Genomic DNA, 16,885 nt, shown 5'->3' with positions numbered 1-16,885 from the left:
GGCATCCATCCCTTTCACTAGTCAGAAATCATCCTCTCAAAGCCCACCAATGATCTCCTTTTTGCCAAATCCAACAGCCTCTACTCCATCCTAATCCTCTTTGACTGCTCAGCTGCCTTCATAATTATGGACTACCCCCTTCTTCTGGAAACATTATCCACCCTTGGATTCACTGACTCTGTCCTCTCGTTCTCCTCATTTCTCTGGATGCTCATTCTCAGTCTCCTTCATGGGCTCCTCCTCTGCCTCCCACTACCTAACTGTGTGAATCCTTTAAGATTAAGTACTGGGTTCCCTTCTATTCTCCATCTACACACATTCCCTTGGAGAATAGAATTGCTCCCATGGCTTCAACTAGCACCTCTATGTGGATGTTACTCAAATCTACATCTCCATCCCTGATCTCTCCCCTCTCCCCAGTCTTGCATCTCCTCCTGCCTTCATGACATCTCTACTTGGAGGTCCTCACAACACTCAACCTTAACATGACCAAAACAGAGTTCCTTATCCTTCCACCCAAACCCTGTCCTCTATCTGACTTTCCCATCACTCTAGACAGCACCACCATCCTTTCTGTCTCACAAGCCTATAACCTTGGCATTATCCTTGACTCCTTTTTCTCATTAAACCCACATACTCCATCTGTCACTAAATCCTCTTGGTCCCACCTTCACAACATCGCTAAAATCCACCCTTTCTTCTCCATCCAAACTGCTACAATATTAATACACTCATCTTATCTGGTCTAGATTATTGCATCAGCCTCCTTACCAACCTTCCCAGCCTCCTGAATCTCCCCACTCCTCTCCTTATTTCACTCTGCTGCCCTGATCATTTTTCTACAATAACGTTCAAGACATGTCACCCTGCCCCTCAAAAAAACCTCTAACAATTACCCACTTACCTCCACATCAAACAAACCCCCTCACCACTAGCTTTAAAGCACTCCATCACCTTGCCCCCTCCTCACTTCTCTCCTTCTACAACCTAGTCTGCACACTTTGCTCCACTAGTGCTAACCTTTTCACTATGCCTTAACCTCAGCTGTCTCACCTCTGACCCTTAACCACATCCTGCCTCTGGTTTGGAACACCCCTCTCCTCAAATCCTTCAGACAGTTGCTCTCCCTCACCTTTAAAGCCTTATTGAGGGCACATCTCCTCCAAGAGGTCTTCCCAGAGTAAGCTCCACTTTTCCTCACCTCCCACTTCCTTCTGCATCACCCTGCCTTGCTCCCTTTGCTCTTCCCTCCACCCAGCCCCACAGAATTTATGGACATATCTCTAATTTTATTTATTTGTATTGATGTCTTTCTCCCTTCCTCTATCCTCTCAGCTCATGGTGGGCAGGAAATGTGACTATTTATTGTAGTATTGTACTCTCCCCAGTGCTTAGTACAGTGCTCTGTACCCAGTAAGTGCTCAATTAATATGACTGACTGCATGAATGAATCCCACATGTGAAATAACTGAATGGTAAAATGACCAAGAATTTTTAGCTCCTGAAGATAGAACTAGACCTAGAGTGGTTGGTTGTTTTTTCAATATAATGAAAGCTTTTAAACTTTCTATTGAGGAAAATGTTTGGTTTTCCCTTTAGAACTACTGTGTTTGAGCGGAGAGATCACAGAATTTTCTCATAGGCAAAAGTGCACAACTGACCCGTAATCATAACTAAGATTAAACTTCAATATATTTTATAAAAAATAGTACTTAGTTTACTTTCACAGAAGTGAAGAGATACAATTGCACAATGGTGGTTACAATGATAGAAATACATATTGCCGATAAAATGTTAGCAAGAGGTTTAAAAACGTACTGTACAGCACCGCATTGAATTGTGTTAACAGCAACATGATTTACATCATTTTTTCCAAAGAAATTAGATCTTCATATCTCCTTTTGGAAATAAGTGAAACTATGAAACAAAGGGTGCTCTTTACACTTTCAATTATTACCCAAGTATTTGCCGATATGGAGCAAATGATAGATTTTAAAAGTGGCAGAAAGTGGAAAAAAAAGACATTCATGCATTTAAGCCACCATTGTCTCTGACTAACATAAGGCAGATCATTATCCTTTTAAAATGATGTCTTTAGTCATTCAAACCCTCTTTAGTGCTTTTCACAACAAGGTCATTACCAGCCTTGTAATATATGAGTTGAGATGCATTTCTCACAGTTGATCTTAGACAGGCTCAGCTGTATTTGGAACACATTACGCAGATTTAAAAAAAAAGTAAATTACAGACGACATAATAATGAAAGAAAAACAAAACAAAGAGATGCTTGAGAGTTTATCACAAATGACAGCAAGAACTGAACAAAAAAATGAAGCTTATGTGTCATCCTCAGTCTTAATGATGTGGAAGAGGGTGACATTGAACAGGACCTGGTGCCCATTGTTCCAGGCATACAGAGCTCTATCTCTTGCATTATAGTCAAGCATGGATATGTGAAAGTATTGATTATGGAAGGGGATGTCTGTGTACTCATATGTGGAGGTTTTGGTAGAATAGGAGTAGTAGACCTTAGCTCCAGTTAAATGGGAATTGGTAACATACAGGGTCCCACAGATCATGAAGGATTCCCCAGCACTTCTCTTTGGATAGCCGGTGCTCCAGCTCTTCATCACCTCTAAGGTATCCTGGTTGAGCTGGCTGATGACAATGTTGCCGGCATTCTGGTTGGTGGCATACACCGCCCACAGCCCAATCTCATCAGCCATCAGATCAATGTCAGAGAAGCCACCCCAGGTGTACGGGTAGACGTTGTGAAAGCCAGCATACTCCAAGCTCCGCTGGGCCAGCACCCGTCCTGTATCAAAGCTGTACTTGATGATGATGTTGCTCTGATACTTATTGAAATAGAGGGATCCGTTGTAGACGACGTGATTTGTCCCGGCCCATTTAAAGGGAAGGTTGTATGTCCTTGATTCAGCTCCGCTGACAAAGTCTGCAATTGACTTGTATTCACGGACAATTTTATTGTTTGTGTAACTATCCATGTACCAGACCTGTAAAGGGAGAAAAAAAAACTCTAGTGAAACATAAACTAATGTTCTCATCAAGTACTTCTGAATCACAGATAGCCATGGCAGCCAGTTTCACTGATATAAAAAAATTTTTAGAACATTAGAAATGAGCGTTTTGTCTTCTATATTGTGTTGTATTCTCCCAAGCACTTAGTACAGTGCTCTGCACGCAGTAAGTGCTCAATAAATTCATTTATTCACTCAATTGTAGTTATTATACTGTGTGCAGAGCACTGTATTAAGCATTTGGAAAGTACAGTTCGGCAACAGATAGAGACAGTCCCTACCCAACAACGGACTCACAGTCTAGATGGGGGAGACAGTCAACAAAACAAAATAAATATGACATGGATTTATCTATTTAATATTTAGTTGGGCTAGATCTATGAAGAATTATTACTATGAATACTGGGAAAATTTTTCTTAGGATGCTTTATCTTCTGGTCTCAAGGAGAAAAAAAACTTCTTACAGAGAAAGGTCTCAGAATTCCAAGGCTAGTGTGGATGTTTTAAATATGTAACTGGCCTAGACACTGGAATAGAAGAAGAAATTCGAATAAGAGACAGGTTCATAATTATGGATCTTATTTTGGTGTTTCTGAGTGAAAAAAAAAAGCTAACTCCAGATTATGGGTGGAATATATTAGTATACCTTCCTTCCATCAACTATTTCACTTTATGTGCTTTCATAGAGAGGGTTTAGAGAGTTAATTCAAATAATCATTTGTAGTTTTAATTGGCATATTTTTGGCATCACACTAGAAAGAAGACTAAAATTTGTTAAAACTTTATAACATAGTTTTGCTGTCTTTATAAGGACCCGTTAGAAAAAATTAAGACTATTTCCTTTCTGATTGTTTTTGGAAATCATGGAGCAGGCAATACAAAAAAATGAACACATTTCATGGTGAATAGTATCTATTAATAAAAAATATTACCCTGGAAAATAAAGTGTAAATAAAATAGAGAAATTGGGAGAGATGTTTGGAATGGCTACATACCCTGTTATTTTTTTCAGTTGCTAAAGGATCTGTCATCCAAGCTCCAAATCGGGTCCCAGATGTCTTGATTGTAACAGGGCCTGTGATTTTCATCAGTTTGCCACAGGCTAGAATTAGAAAAACATAAATAGAGTGCATGGACATGGCCAACAATTCCAATACATGCTTTCAGACAGTGAGCAAACAAAATTTTCCAGATATTACAGAAAATCTTGACCATTAACTCCGTCTAATTGATCTTAAAGGTGATTTGACAATGGCACCCATATTTACCATTGCTGTACACATTTTCTCAGTTGAAAAAGGCCAATCTGATTTTTTAGGATTAAATCATTTGAAATTAATTGTTTTTCAGGATTAATCCAAGCAATAATCCATTCCATATCCCAGTTACCAGGCACACCAGAATGAATCCTAAAGCAGTTTGAAGGTCCAGCTGATAAATAGCCAACTTTGGAATAGAGCTTGACTACAGAGAAATAAAATAAATTTGAGATGAAGAAACTTTAAAAAAAATTGAACCTCAAGTGGTTACTGAAACAGAATAGAGTTTGTAGCAGAAAGATAAAAACAAATAAAAGAGCGCAATACAAACATACAAATAAATCCCCACGTATTTTGCAAAGTCACAGTTTTTCAAACCAGGAGGTAATGATTGCAAAATTCTAATGACTTTGTTGAGAAACGTTATTTTTGTTAGGTTAAACTTTACTTTGATCTGGATGGTTGGTAGAGTTCAGCATCAATCATTCTCATCAATGGTATCTATTGAGCATTACATGCAGAGCACTTTTACTAGGCACTATAACACCGTTGGCAGACCTGTTCCCTGACCACAACGAATTTACAGTCTATAATATTATTTATTCAATAGTATTTATTTATTGAGTGCTTACTATGTGCGGAGCACTGTACTAAGCACTTGGAATGTACAATTCGGCAACAGATAAAGACAATCCCTGCCCATTAACGGGTTTACAGTCTAATCAGTGAGCTTACAGTATTATACATTATAATATATAATTCAAAGATACATACATAAGTGTTGTGGAGTTGAGTCTGGGGCAAATATAAGATGTCCAAAGTTCACACAGATCCAAGTGCATAGATGACACAGAAAGTAGGGAAGGCATAAAAATCTGAAGTCCTAAAATCTCTGTCTTTATTGTGAAATTCTTAGTGTTAAACTAACGTTTTTATTAATTCATTCATTCAATTGTACTTATTGAGCACTTACTGTGTGCAGAGCACTGTACTAAATGCTTGGATATGTAACAAAGCCTTGGATATGTAAGCTCATTGTGGACAGGGAATGTGTTTGTTTATTGTATTGCATTCTCCCAAGAGCTTAATATAGTGCTCTGTACATAGTGCTCAATAAATATGATTGAATGAATGAATGTCCAATAGACATTTCCAGACCACAAAATGAACATCATATGGGTGGTTTTTTTAAACAGCAAGTGGAGAGGCCTTATTTCAAAATTGAAGGAAGGCACCACTAAAAATGGAACAGTATCAGTACAACTTTCCTAAAACGTTTTTCTCAGTAAATGCTCTCAAAATGGTGGCACTATTTTAAAATGAGTTTCCAATCAGCAGTATACTAAAGGTGAGAATTTAGCAAAAAAACAACACAGAAGGAACAAAAATATTGTGACCTTTCCACCAAAAGTAGCTAAACTGCTTTTCCAAAAATAATCCCTCACTTTAGTGAAAATAATTACATAGGTTGATAACACTTTACAAAAAGCTCATGACTAATTAGATTATAAATTTTGAGGGTGGGATGATTCTTTTTACTTTGATTGTATTTCTTAAAGCACGTAGTATAGTGTTCTAATCAGAGAAGGCACTCAAACCACCTGAATGAAATAATTTTCTACTTTTCCTCAAATCTGATAAACAAGGACAGCTCTTCCATAAGAATTTATGGAAGATTACTGGGAAGAACAATGAAGACTATGGTAAGAACTGAGATAATAATTTATTAAAATAATATTTTCTTGAAATAACTTAGATTCATTTTTAGGTTCATAAGATGAATAGGAGAAAAGAATTTGAGCTGGAGAAATAGAGTGAATAAATGATCATTTTTCAGGTTGATCTATTGGTGAACTACAGTGAAAATACAACAAATAGAAGTCAATATTATCTTTAAAGCTGACCTAAGAATCATCATATCTTTATATTGTATAACAAAACTTTTTATTTCTAGCCAACTACACAATAAATTCTTATTTTTGTTGGCAAAATACTTAAATTACTGAATGGCATACAACATTTAGTGACCAAAGAGAGATTGAGAAAAATCTATATCAGTTGACTGAAAATGCAAAAGGCTCAAAAAAAAAAAGTTGTCTTGCTTCTTAGAAATAGGAAATCGATTCTGATGTTGTAGACATGAAAAATAGCAAAACTCCTCATCTAAACTAGATAAGAAACAGAACATCGATAGCACATCAACTACCGTATAGTAAAAAAGACTCATGAGATGCTGTTGCATTTCAAAAATTCCAATCCCAAAGACTTTTCAGGTTTTTCTTTTCTAAACTGCATCATTCAACTGGGCTGATTTGAAAATCTTACAGCTGAAAAGACTGCATTTTCACTAAGATCAGTGAAGCAAAGAATCAAAATGGATTCCATGTTTCCTTTAAAATTTGTTCCAATCCAATGTCATTAAAAAAATGCTTTAGATAGTTGGGATTCAGATTTTCTGTGTGGGACAAAGGTAAATGCTACCCAATTATCTCTCCCAGGTATTTTGAGAGAAAGTTAACACTGCATATGACTGACTTTACTGGGTGTGGAAAATATACTAATCTTATGATTTTGGTCAGGATCAACTCATATAAGTTGTAAGTTTGTTTTGTTTTGTTTTTCACAGAGTATTTCTATAGATGTGGGTCTTACCATAGCTTGAATTTGGATCACTTAAAAACACCCAAAACTGTTACAATTTAATGATGATGGTATTTGTTGAGCGCTTACTAAGTGTAAAGCACTGTTCTAAGCGCTGGTGGGGATACAAGGTGATCAGGTTGGCCCACGTGGGGCTCACAGCAGCCTGGCTCAGTGGAAAGAGCCTGGGCTTGGGAGTCAGAGGTTGTGGGTCTAATCCCAGCTCTGCCACTTGTCAGCTGTTTGACTTTGGGCCAGTCACTTCACTTCTCTGTGCCTCAGTTACCTCATCTGTAAAATGGGGATTAAGACTGTGAGCCCCAAATGGGACAACCTGATCACCTCGTATCTACCCAGCACTTAGAATAGTGCTTGGCACATAGTAAGTGCTTAACAAATACCCCAAATTATTATTAAACCCCATTTTACAGATGGTCACGGAGGCATAAAGAAGTGAAATGACATTCCCAAAATCACACATCTGATGAGAGGAGAAGCTGGGATTAGACACCATGACCTCTGACTCCCATACCTGTGCTCTTTCCACTGAGTCATGCTGCTTTTCAATGACAGATGTGGAGTTTTCTTATTAGTTATCTCCTAGAATTCATCTGGGGATAAACTCCAAAAGGTAAGAGAATCCCTGCAAGCACAGTTTATGAGGGATTGGTTATGCAATTTCAAATTACTTCAATCTATCTGTTGTCTTTAATGTGGAGATGTTTTTTAAATTTGCCAAAAAAAGAGTCAGAGTAAAAAGAATAAACTTACTACTAGGAAAGGATCAGATGTGGGTTACAAAAGTATAGAGAAAATAGAATACTTTATGAATAATATAGATGATGAGGAGAAAGGGAACTCTCCTATTTTCTAACATCTTCCCTCTGGCCATGACTACAGGATATTAAAAAACAGCTTTGCTGGAAACAAATGCTTGTATCTATTGGTGACTATTCATTTTTTCCTATTTTTGATTTAAGTAGGTGTCAGACCTTGGAATTTATGTGAGAATGAAGTTGAGCTCTCGTATCCTTAACTGTAGTTTATATTTATCATTGTTAAACAAGGGTAGCACTAACCTATTCTATAGATTCTTTGTAGAATTCATTGATCTTTTCTAACTCTGTTCTGCTATCTAGTAACAACTATATTGTAATTGTTATTGATATGGTTCTATTATAAATAATCTTGTCATCTGAAGAAAGCTTTACATAATTCAGTTGTAGATCAGCATAAACTTGGAAAAACTTTCAAGAACTAGAACTTCAAGGGAATTCTGTGCCAGGCATCTTTTTTGGATCCTCAGAGTCATGCCATAATATGTATAAAAGAGTTACTGGGGAAAAAAAAAAACTTCATGGAAAACTCTTGGATTCATTCGTTTTTCCTACTACTTCTGCTCTAATTCTTCAACCCCTCAGGCTCTTATTAAATTGGAGTTCATTAGTACGCCATTCAAAATGTCTGCTTTTTGAATAGTAATAGCAAAACATAGACATAGATGCTAAACCCCTTTAGTGTTCATGCTCTCAGACAAGGAGAGAAACTTCCTTGGTACTCCTGTCAGAATGAGGTTTGACTGTGTGAAAAAGTAGGAGGGCAAGTTACTGGGACACAAAGTCCTTGGCCTTTTTTTTTTTTTTGAGAGTTTCTCATATGTTTGGGCTAAATGCAGAGCTCAGTATCTGTTGGGTAAACTAAGGGAAGGAACCAGGAATTGGAGGCTAAGGTCCTGGGTTCTCCTGAGAAACTGTGTTCCACAGGGAGAACTGCCACAAAGATCTGATGGAGATTCAAAATTTGCTGGGGTCCTGATCCAGCACTCCATCTCGGCTGGGTATCCCGAAGGAAGGACTCTATTTTTGGAAGGGGCAACCTGAGAATAATAATAATAATAATTATGATGGTATTTGTTAAGTGCTTACTATGTGCCAGCCACTGTACTAAGCACTGAATAATAATGGTGGTACTTAAGCACTTACTGTGTGCCAAGCACTGTTCTAATCACTGGGGTAGGTACAAGGTAATCAAGTTGTCCCACATGGGGCTCACAGTTTAATCCCCATTTTACAGATGAGGTGGCTGAGGTACAGAGAATAATAATAATAATGGTGGTATTTAAGTGCTTACTATGTGCGAAGCATTGTTCTAAGTGCTGGAGGGCTACAAAGTGATCAGGTTGTCCCACGTGGGGCCACAGTTTTAATTCCCATTTTACAGATGAGGTAACTGAGGCACAGAGAAGTGAAGTGACTTGCCCAAGGTCACACAGCAGACGAGTGGTAGAGTCAGGATTAGAACCTATGACCTCTGACTCTCAAGCCCATGCTCTGACAAACCACCATCTCAGAAACATTTAAATTTCTCTCAAAGTCTCTGGGTGGGCTTTTGGCTTTGTTTGCACTTTCCCAAGCTTTACAAATAGTAGACATTCAAAATACCACTTATTGAAGGGTTGTACAATTAGATACCCAATCTAGATCATTTGTGCCCTCCTTGTAATCTTTCTTCAAACCTATAATTAGTTTATTACTGAATTACCAAAATACTTGTCTCTACTCTCTACTTCACTTCTCTACTTGCTCTCCCCTCTGCACCACCTATGTATTTCTCTGTGTACCTCTTAAGCACTTTGCTACCCACCTCAGTTCCACAGTACTTATGTACACATCTTTTAACTCTCCTATTTCCCCTTTCTGTAATTTATTTTCATACCTGTCTTCCCTTATGGACCCTAAGGTTCTTGTAATCAGAGATCGTGTCTACTAACTCTATTGTATTATACTTTCCCTAGCACTTACCACAGTGTTCAGTACACACTTGATGGTCAATAAATACACTGGTTGATTGCTGTGGCCCCAAGAAAGCCCCTGCCCTGGCAGCCAGGAGCCCTAAAAGCACCATCCATTAGCTAGGTAATATAGTCTGATCATTTTGCACTAGCTAATCACCCCTTTCATTGACATTGATTAATTATTTAATAGGCAAGAGATTAGTGACTGTTAATGGTAACAGCTGATAATTATCTCTTGAACTGGAATATTGCAGAGTCAGCATGGAGTTGGGGGAGGCTCTTCACTGGGCATAAATCAATGAAACAGGGAAGATTGTTCCAATTTCATCATCTGCAGCATGATGTAATGATATCAGACTTCATGCGGGGACCCCACAAAACCATTAGCTCTGGGTGCACAATGAGTTAAACATGGCCCTGCTCTATCCCCCAACTAACTTATCATTGATTATGGTTTATATAGTCTAGTTTTTATTTCTCTCTGATGCTACAAATGCTAACCAGTAGGACTGGGCAATGTTTCAAATCAATACGGTGACAATTTTTTGCCTTAGTGTAGTCCAGTAGATAAAGCATCGCTTTGGGAATCAAGAGACCTGGTTTCTCAATCCCAGTTCTGTCTTTAGCTGTCTAATGAGTGCAAAGACTGTTCACACACTGTGAAATGTACTGCACCTCTCCCCATGCACTTGCTCATTATGTTCTGAAGTCATTTGTTTCTGTAGACCAGTGAATGCTTTCTGACTGTACTCTCCCTTCCTAAAAAACAATAAAAACCAGACAGATAGGGGATTTTCCCTAAATGACATGGAAGGCAATATTCTGGCTGGTGCGGATGGTAAAGAATGATTTAAAATTCTTGTTTCATTGCCTTGTCCTTCTGTCAGCTAGGAAATGCAAGGCAAACATTTGCGCTCTGTAATAAGCTAGAGACATGTGTGCTTTGCAGTTAGTACAACTTACTGACTGTGTATTTAGAGAGAGGAACCAATTTATTTCTCAAATCACCATTAGTGTTATTCTTGTAATTTAGGACCCATTATAACATGGATTTATCAATAAGTACTTCACTGTGTACTGTACTATGCCCTTTCCATGTTACTAGCAGCGTAAAACAAGACTATGTGGAGGATTCAGTCCTGTTCAACCAATTCTTAATCACTGGGCTTGAGGGGACATCAAGGGACCTGGAAGATGGAGTCTGAATTACTTTCCTATCTCCTGAGAAACTCTTCTAACTCAACAGGTTCTGAGTTTCATCAAAAGTCTCAAGGGACCTGGAAGATGGAGTCTGAATTACTTTCCTATCTCCTGAGAAACTCTTCTAACTCAACAGGTTCTGAGTTTCATCAAAAGTCTCTGAAGCAGTCATCCAAAAACTGCTGTTTGCCGAGAACTCTATGAACCACATACACAAATGATATGCAAATGATAATGAGTCTAACAGACTCTATTCCATCCTAATCCTCCCTGACATTTCAACAGGCTTTGAAACTGTGGCCCGGTCCCACTTCCTGAAAACAATATCTCTCTGGTCACTCCTACCTGACGGCTCTTCCTCTGCCTTCCATCCCCCTCATTGTGGATTTTTTCTCAAAGCTCAGCTCTGGGTTCCCTTCTAATTCTCAATCTACACCACTCTTTCAGGAAGTTTATCTGCCATCCCTGCTTCAAGTACCACCTTTATGCAGATGATTTCCAAATCTACCTTGCTAGCTTGGACCTCACTCCTCTGTAATCCCACATCTCCAGGACATTACTACATGGATGTTCCATCAGTACCACAAAGGCAACATGTCCAAAACTGAACCTCTTATTTTCCCCCTATCAATTTCTCCTCCTAACCTTTCCATTACTTTTGACACTCCCACTATCTTCCTATTTCTCAAGCCCACAGCCTTGGTATTATTCTCTCTTTCTCCCTTCCTATTTTAAATCTGTCACCAAACTCTGTCATCCTGTGAGTTCCTTCTTAACATCTCTAAAATCTACCCTTTCCACTTTATCTACACAGCCACTACAAAGAAACCTTAAACATCTTTAATGGTCACTTGGCTCTCTCCATATCAAAGAGAAGTTCCTCACATTGGATTCCCTCCCATCCACTTATCCCCACTTCTCTCCCACTCCACCCCAATTCACAGGATTTGCTCCTTTCAACTCAACCTACTCCTGGATTCATTCTGTTTCTTTTGCCACTAATCTCTCTTAGTCACACCCTCCCTTAGTGCTGGAACTGCCTCCCACTTCACATCCAGCAGACCATTCTCTCCCCATATTTAAAGCCCTCCTGAATTCATAAATCATGACCTAACCTCACTTTTGATCCCAGATGTGGCTCCGAGAGAGGTAATACCTTATATGCAGATGTTTCAGGCAAGGTCTCAGAGACAAGAGGAAGGCCTGCTGCCCCATTTTCAAGAAGCTCCAAATAAACTAAGTTCTCCTCAGCCTACAACGAGAGCACAGCTGGCACAAACACATAACCTGCTAGATTGTCTTCCAGATGAGTAGGTAATCATAAAACCTTCAGGAGTTATAACTATTTACCTTTCTCACCTCTCTTTTAACATTCTGTGTTGTGATCTGACTATTTGTGTTGACAAACTGAATCCTGATTGTAATTTGACCTGATTTGGGAGTATAGTACAATCCTGGGCACCGGGGCCTATATAATCTTCTCCATTGGTTCCTGGTGGTTGTTTTTAATTCCACATTACCTGTGTGTGGTACTTAATTTAGGAGGGCCAGTAACTTTAGCTCTATTAATGGCATATAGCAAAGTGGATTCTAACAAAAGGACATCCTTGACTCCAACCTAGCCATTCAGGCTGTCATGAAGAGGTCTCAGACAAATTTGGTAAGTCACAGTCCAGTGAATATTGGTTACAAATGCTTTGTAAAGACCTATGCAAGTCTTAGTTGTTGTTCTCTCCACTTCTTCTTCAGCTAGCACACAGCAAAAAATATGTCTGCTGTTCCGTGCTGTGGTCTGAAGGCACATTGTGATTTTGGGAAGTGTTCAGTTACTAACAGTCTTTAACAGCCTGTCTAGGTGTATTCTGGCTAGGATCCTGCCAGCAGTGGAGAATGATAATAGCTGAAATTGGATCTTTTTCACCTTTCTTCTTGAAGATGGTAATGCTGGTGGCATCTGTGAGAACCTGTGGCATTTCCTCAGTGACCCCTATGTTGAGCAAGAAGTTGTGTAAGTGCTTAATCAGTATGTCTTCTCCTTAGTTGTGGTGACTTCTTTCTCCAAAAGCTGGGACAAGTGTCATGTCTTCACACGTTGGAAGATTTGGGATGTTTTGCAGAGCCTTGTTCTCAGAGTAGAAGTTGTCTGAAGATGAGATTGTAGTAGCTTCATAGACAAAGGAGAGTGTCATAAAGGGCTGGAAAGATCATTACAGTATTCACTTCAATCTCCTGCCATAACCATGATGGCATTAACTGGTCCATTATACTGCCTTTATCCATGTGTTGAAATTCCTAGTTTTGTGGCTGTCTCTGTCTTTGGCACCTCACCACCTGTTGCACATGTTCCTTAATTTCATTTCCAGGTCAGGATGAAGGTTCCTGAAAGCTTCACTCACATGTGTGTTCTCAAGTCTTGCAAAATACAGTGGGTGTGACTGATACTTTGCAGCAGGGCTTTTTATCTAATAATAATAATAATAATAATAATGTTGTTTGTTAATTTGTTAAGCACTTACTATGTACAGAGCACTGTTCTAAGCGCTGGGGTATACAGGGTAATCAGGTTGTCCCACATGAGGCTCACAATCTTCATCACCATTTTACAGATGAGGTAACTGAGGCACAGAGAAGTTAAGTGACTCGCCCACACCCACACAGCTGACAAGTGTCAGAGCTGGGATTCGAACCCATGACCTCTGACTCCCAAGCCCGGGCTCTTTCCACTGAGCCACGCTGCTTCTCAAAGTCCTTTGTACTGAACTGAACCAATTTTGGTGCCCTCTCTTGGCCATGGACATGTCCATTCCTCATGGAGAAAGTCATTAATCTCTGGACTGTGGTGTGATTGCTTTATTTCAGTAGGCCTTTTGTTGCTGATGTCTTCGTTTTCCAGGAGCTTAATTTTCAGCCGTGAGTAATCTGAAGGCCACTTTTCAATTTATTGGATCTAAGGACAGTGTGTGCTTGGAACGTATGAGACGATGATCCATCCCACATCCTGCTGCTCCATTCATGACTGCTGTGATCTACACGTCTTTGAGGATAATTCACAGTAAACTCTGAACTGCCCAGGAAGTAGATCAGTTGATTGGAACAGTGAAACCAAATAACCATCTGTCAATTATTTTTCAACATAATTAAAGGAGATAATACATACTCTGGCTTAAAACATTTGCAATACTCTTCAATGCTGGCAAAATATCTCAGATAAATGAGAAGCTGCCTTTAATTAAAAAATCATAGTGAAATTGAACTTCATCTTTTTTGGTGGAACTCAAAATTAATTTTGGGAAGTTAAGTTTTCCAATTTCCCCTTTGAATTTTTCAATGTATTCTCCTGATTTCCTCCCTGTATCATACTACTGATTATAGCTACCAGTTCTTCCAAGAACAGAAGTAGGGACTGACCACAGAAATAAATAAAAGCAGCAAATTCATTTTCAGCGACATTCATGTGAGATTTGTAAAAAAGATTTTGGGTGATTCTTGAGTTCCTCCACATTGCATTAGTTCTTTGAAAAGGTCACAGATGATTTTCCAACAAAACATGATAATCTATATTTCAAAAATAAAGTGTTCAAAGATGACAAAGGGTTTAAATATGGAGTATGGAGAGGGAGAGCCGAGGAAAAGATTAGGGAAAGGGAGCTTAGTACAGTACTTTCACATTGGAAGAGCTTTCTAAATATTCCTCTTGGCATCTTACAATCTCTCTGGGGGATGGGGAACTAGGTTGAAGTCATGAGCTGTTGTGGAGGGAGGGGAGAGTAAGTTAAGGAATGGATGGAGGTTGGAACTTTCTGGATCTGATTCTCACACCCATGTCCATGCTGTATCTGCTAGATTTTCCTAGCTCCTCACTTCCACGTTTATGACCTTGGATGCTGCAGCCCCCAAACACATCCATGGGACCAAGACTGGAACTATTAATTATCACTTCAATCAAGGCTAAGTGGGGGAAAGGGGAAGGGCAAGATAGAGGAAACATGTCAGAATAGGGTAGTAGACTGAATTATTGAATCACAAAAGACAAGAATGGTGAATGCAACACTTCCCTGGAAGGCAAAAAGTCCCCATTTATATTAAAAGATAGTAGGAAAGCAGGCAAAAATGGAGTAGGGGAGAGGTCAAAAGCAGAAAGTGGCCATCCACAGTTCTCGGAACATTGTTAGTGCTGAATAAATGCTAATGATTGATTGATCCAGGCAAAAAGGCTGCTGCTTTAGCCCCAAGAAATATGAGGGAAGACTTCCACTTACTCCTACATTTTCTGCCTCTAAATACCATCCCCTTTTCATGCATTCAATTGTATTTATTAAGCACTTACTGTGTGCAGAGCACTGTACTAAGCACTTGGGAAAGTACAATACAACAAAAAAAGAATGACAATTCCTGCCAACAACAATCCCTTTCCCAATCCATCAAAGGACAGAGATTTTCTTCACATGTGGCTGTATGGCCTGAATAAACTGACAACTCAAATCAAATCCATAAACCAGAAGCACCAACAAAATAAAGCTAATAAAGTCTGGAAAGCAGAGCAAGATATAGTACAGGTGGCCCACTATTAGGTGTGAGACTATTTAAAAGGGTGTTAAAAGCATCATACTCTACCAGCAAAAGTTTTCAGGACTGAACAGGATGAGCCCCACGTAACTTAAAACCTTTGCTACTTGCTCATGCTATTGTCTGTTCATGGCTTAGGATAGTCCATCTGTTAGTAACAGATGCCTAGTCTCAGCATAAAGGGATTGTGGGCTAGGATTTGCAGGGAGATGTCGTAATAAAACAGGGAAATCATTGCCAGAGACCAGACTAGTTTGTGGGTGATAGTGAGACTAAGTGAAGCAAAAATCAGCTATTTCAAGGCAGGTCACTGAGGAGAGTGCTTAGCCCAACACTATTTTACCTCAACTTTGTATTAGCAGTAACAGAGGAAAAATTTATATTATTTATGAGCTCATGAAGAAAGCTTATAATACTCTCTTGCTCCCTTTGTTAGGAGAAGGATTACATTTGGAAAATCATCCAAATACTTTGGAAAGTGAAATTGTTAATTATTTGGCGAGGATAAATACAATATTTTCAAGTCTTTCATCTTGCTCTAATTTTCTCCATTCCTCACAAGTCATTCTAATTATCGAATTAATGGGAAAAATCAAGGCATTATTTAAATAATTTGGCCCTAAATACATGAAGTATTTCTCTCCATATTGTATCATTAGTCCAAAACTGTTTTTCCATCTCCAATTCACTTGTCTACATGTAAAGCAACAGAATCACAATAATAATAACAACAAAATGATAATAATAATGATAATAAACAATCACGCTGTGGTTTCTAAGAAAGAAATTTTGGGATAATCCAGAAAACAGCTTCTCCCCTGATCCAACTGAGATTTAAGTGAGAAAGTGTCCAGACAGCTGACTGTCTTGGGCAAAATCATCGTCATCATCCTCAACATCAGTATTTATTTACTGCCTTCTATGTGCCTAGCACTTCTGTAGACAAATAGGACGATAAAACAATATGAGAGGCAGTGTGATTTAGTGGAAAGAGCCCGTGCTTGGGAGTCAGATGACATGGATTTTAATCCTGATTCCGCCACTTGTCTATTGTAAGACCTTGGGTAAGCCACTTAACTTTTCTGTACCTCAGCTCATCTGTAGAGAAGCAGCATGGCTCAGTGGAAAGAGCACAGGCTTGGGAGTCAGAGGTCATAGGTTTGAATCCTGGCTCTGCCACTTATCAGCTGTGTGAATGTGGGCAAATCACTTCACTTCTCTGTGCCTCAGTTACCTCATCTGTAAATGGGGATTAAGACTGTGAGTCTCACGTGGGACAACCTGATTACCCTGTATCTACCCCAGAGCTTAGAACAGTGCTCTACACATAGTAAGCGCTTAACAAATACCATTTTTTTTTAGGACTGTGAGCCCCACATGGGACAACC

The 16,885-nt window shown here is 39.0% G+C and overlaps 1 protein-coding gene across 2 annotated transcripts in view; it reads right to left on the bottom strand.

The window, feature by feature from the left end:
• Window positions 1–1,674: 1,674 nt before the first annotated feature.
• The window catches only part of OLFM3 (olfactomedin 3), a 212,802-nt gene continuing 197,591 nt past the window's right edge, over window positions 1,675–16,885 (bottom strand). For both annotated transcript variants that reach the window (XM_029062100.2, XM_029062099.2), the window contains 2 exons: window positions 4,034–4,140; window positions 1,675–3,014 (listed from right to left, as the gene is read on the bottom strand). In XM_029062100.2, coding sequence (XP_028917933.1) covers window positions 2,337–3,014; window positions 4,034–4,140 — 785 coding nt within the window. In that variant the 3' untranslated portion in view covers window positions 1,675–2,336. The remainder of the gene's footprint in view (window positions 3,015–4,033; window positions 4,141–16,885) is intronic.

The sequence above is a fragment of the Ornithorhynchus anatinus genome, chromosome 4, assembly GCF_004115215.2.
Source record: "Ornithorhynchus anatinus isolate Pmale09 chromosome 4, mOrnAna1.pri.v4, whole genome shotgun sequence".
Lineage (NCBI taxonomy): Eukaryota > Metazoa > Chordata > Mammalia > Monotremata > Ornithorhynchidae > Ornithorhynchus > Ornithorhynchus anatinus.
Note: the sequence above shows the minus strand (reverse complement) of the source record. Positions and strands in the feature narration are given on the sequence as shown.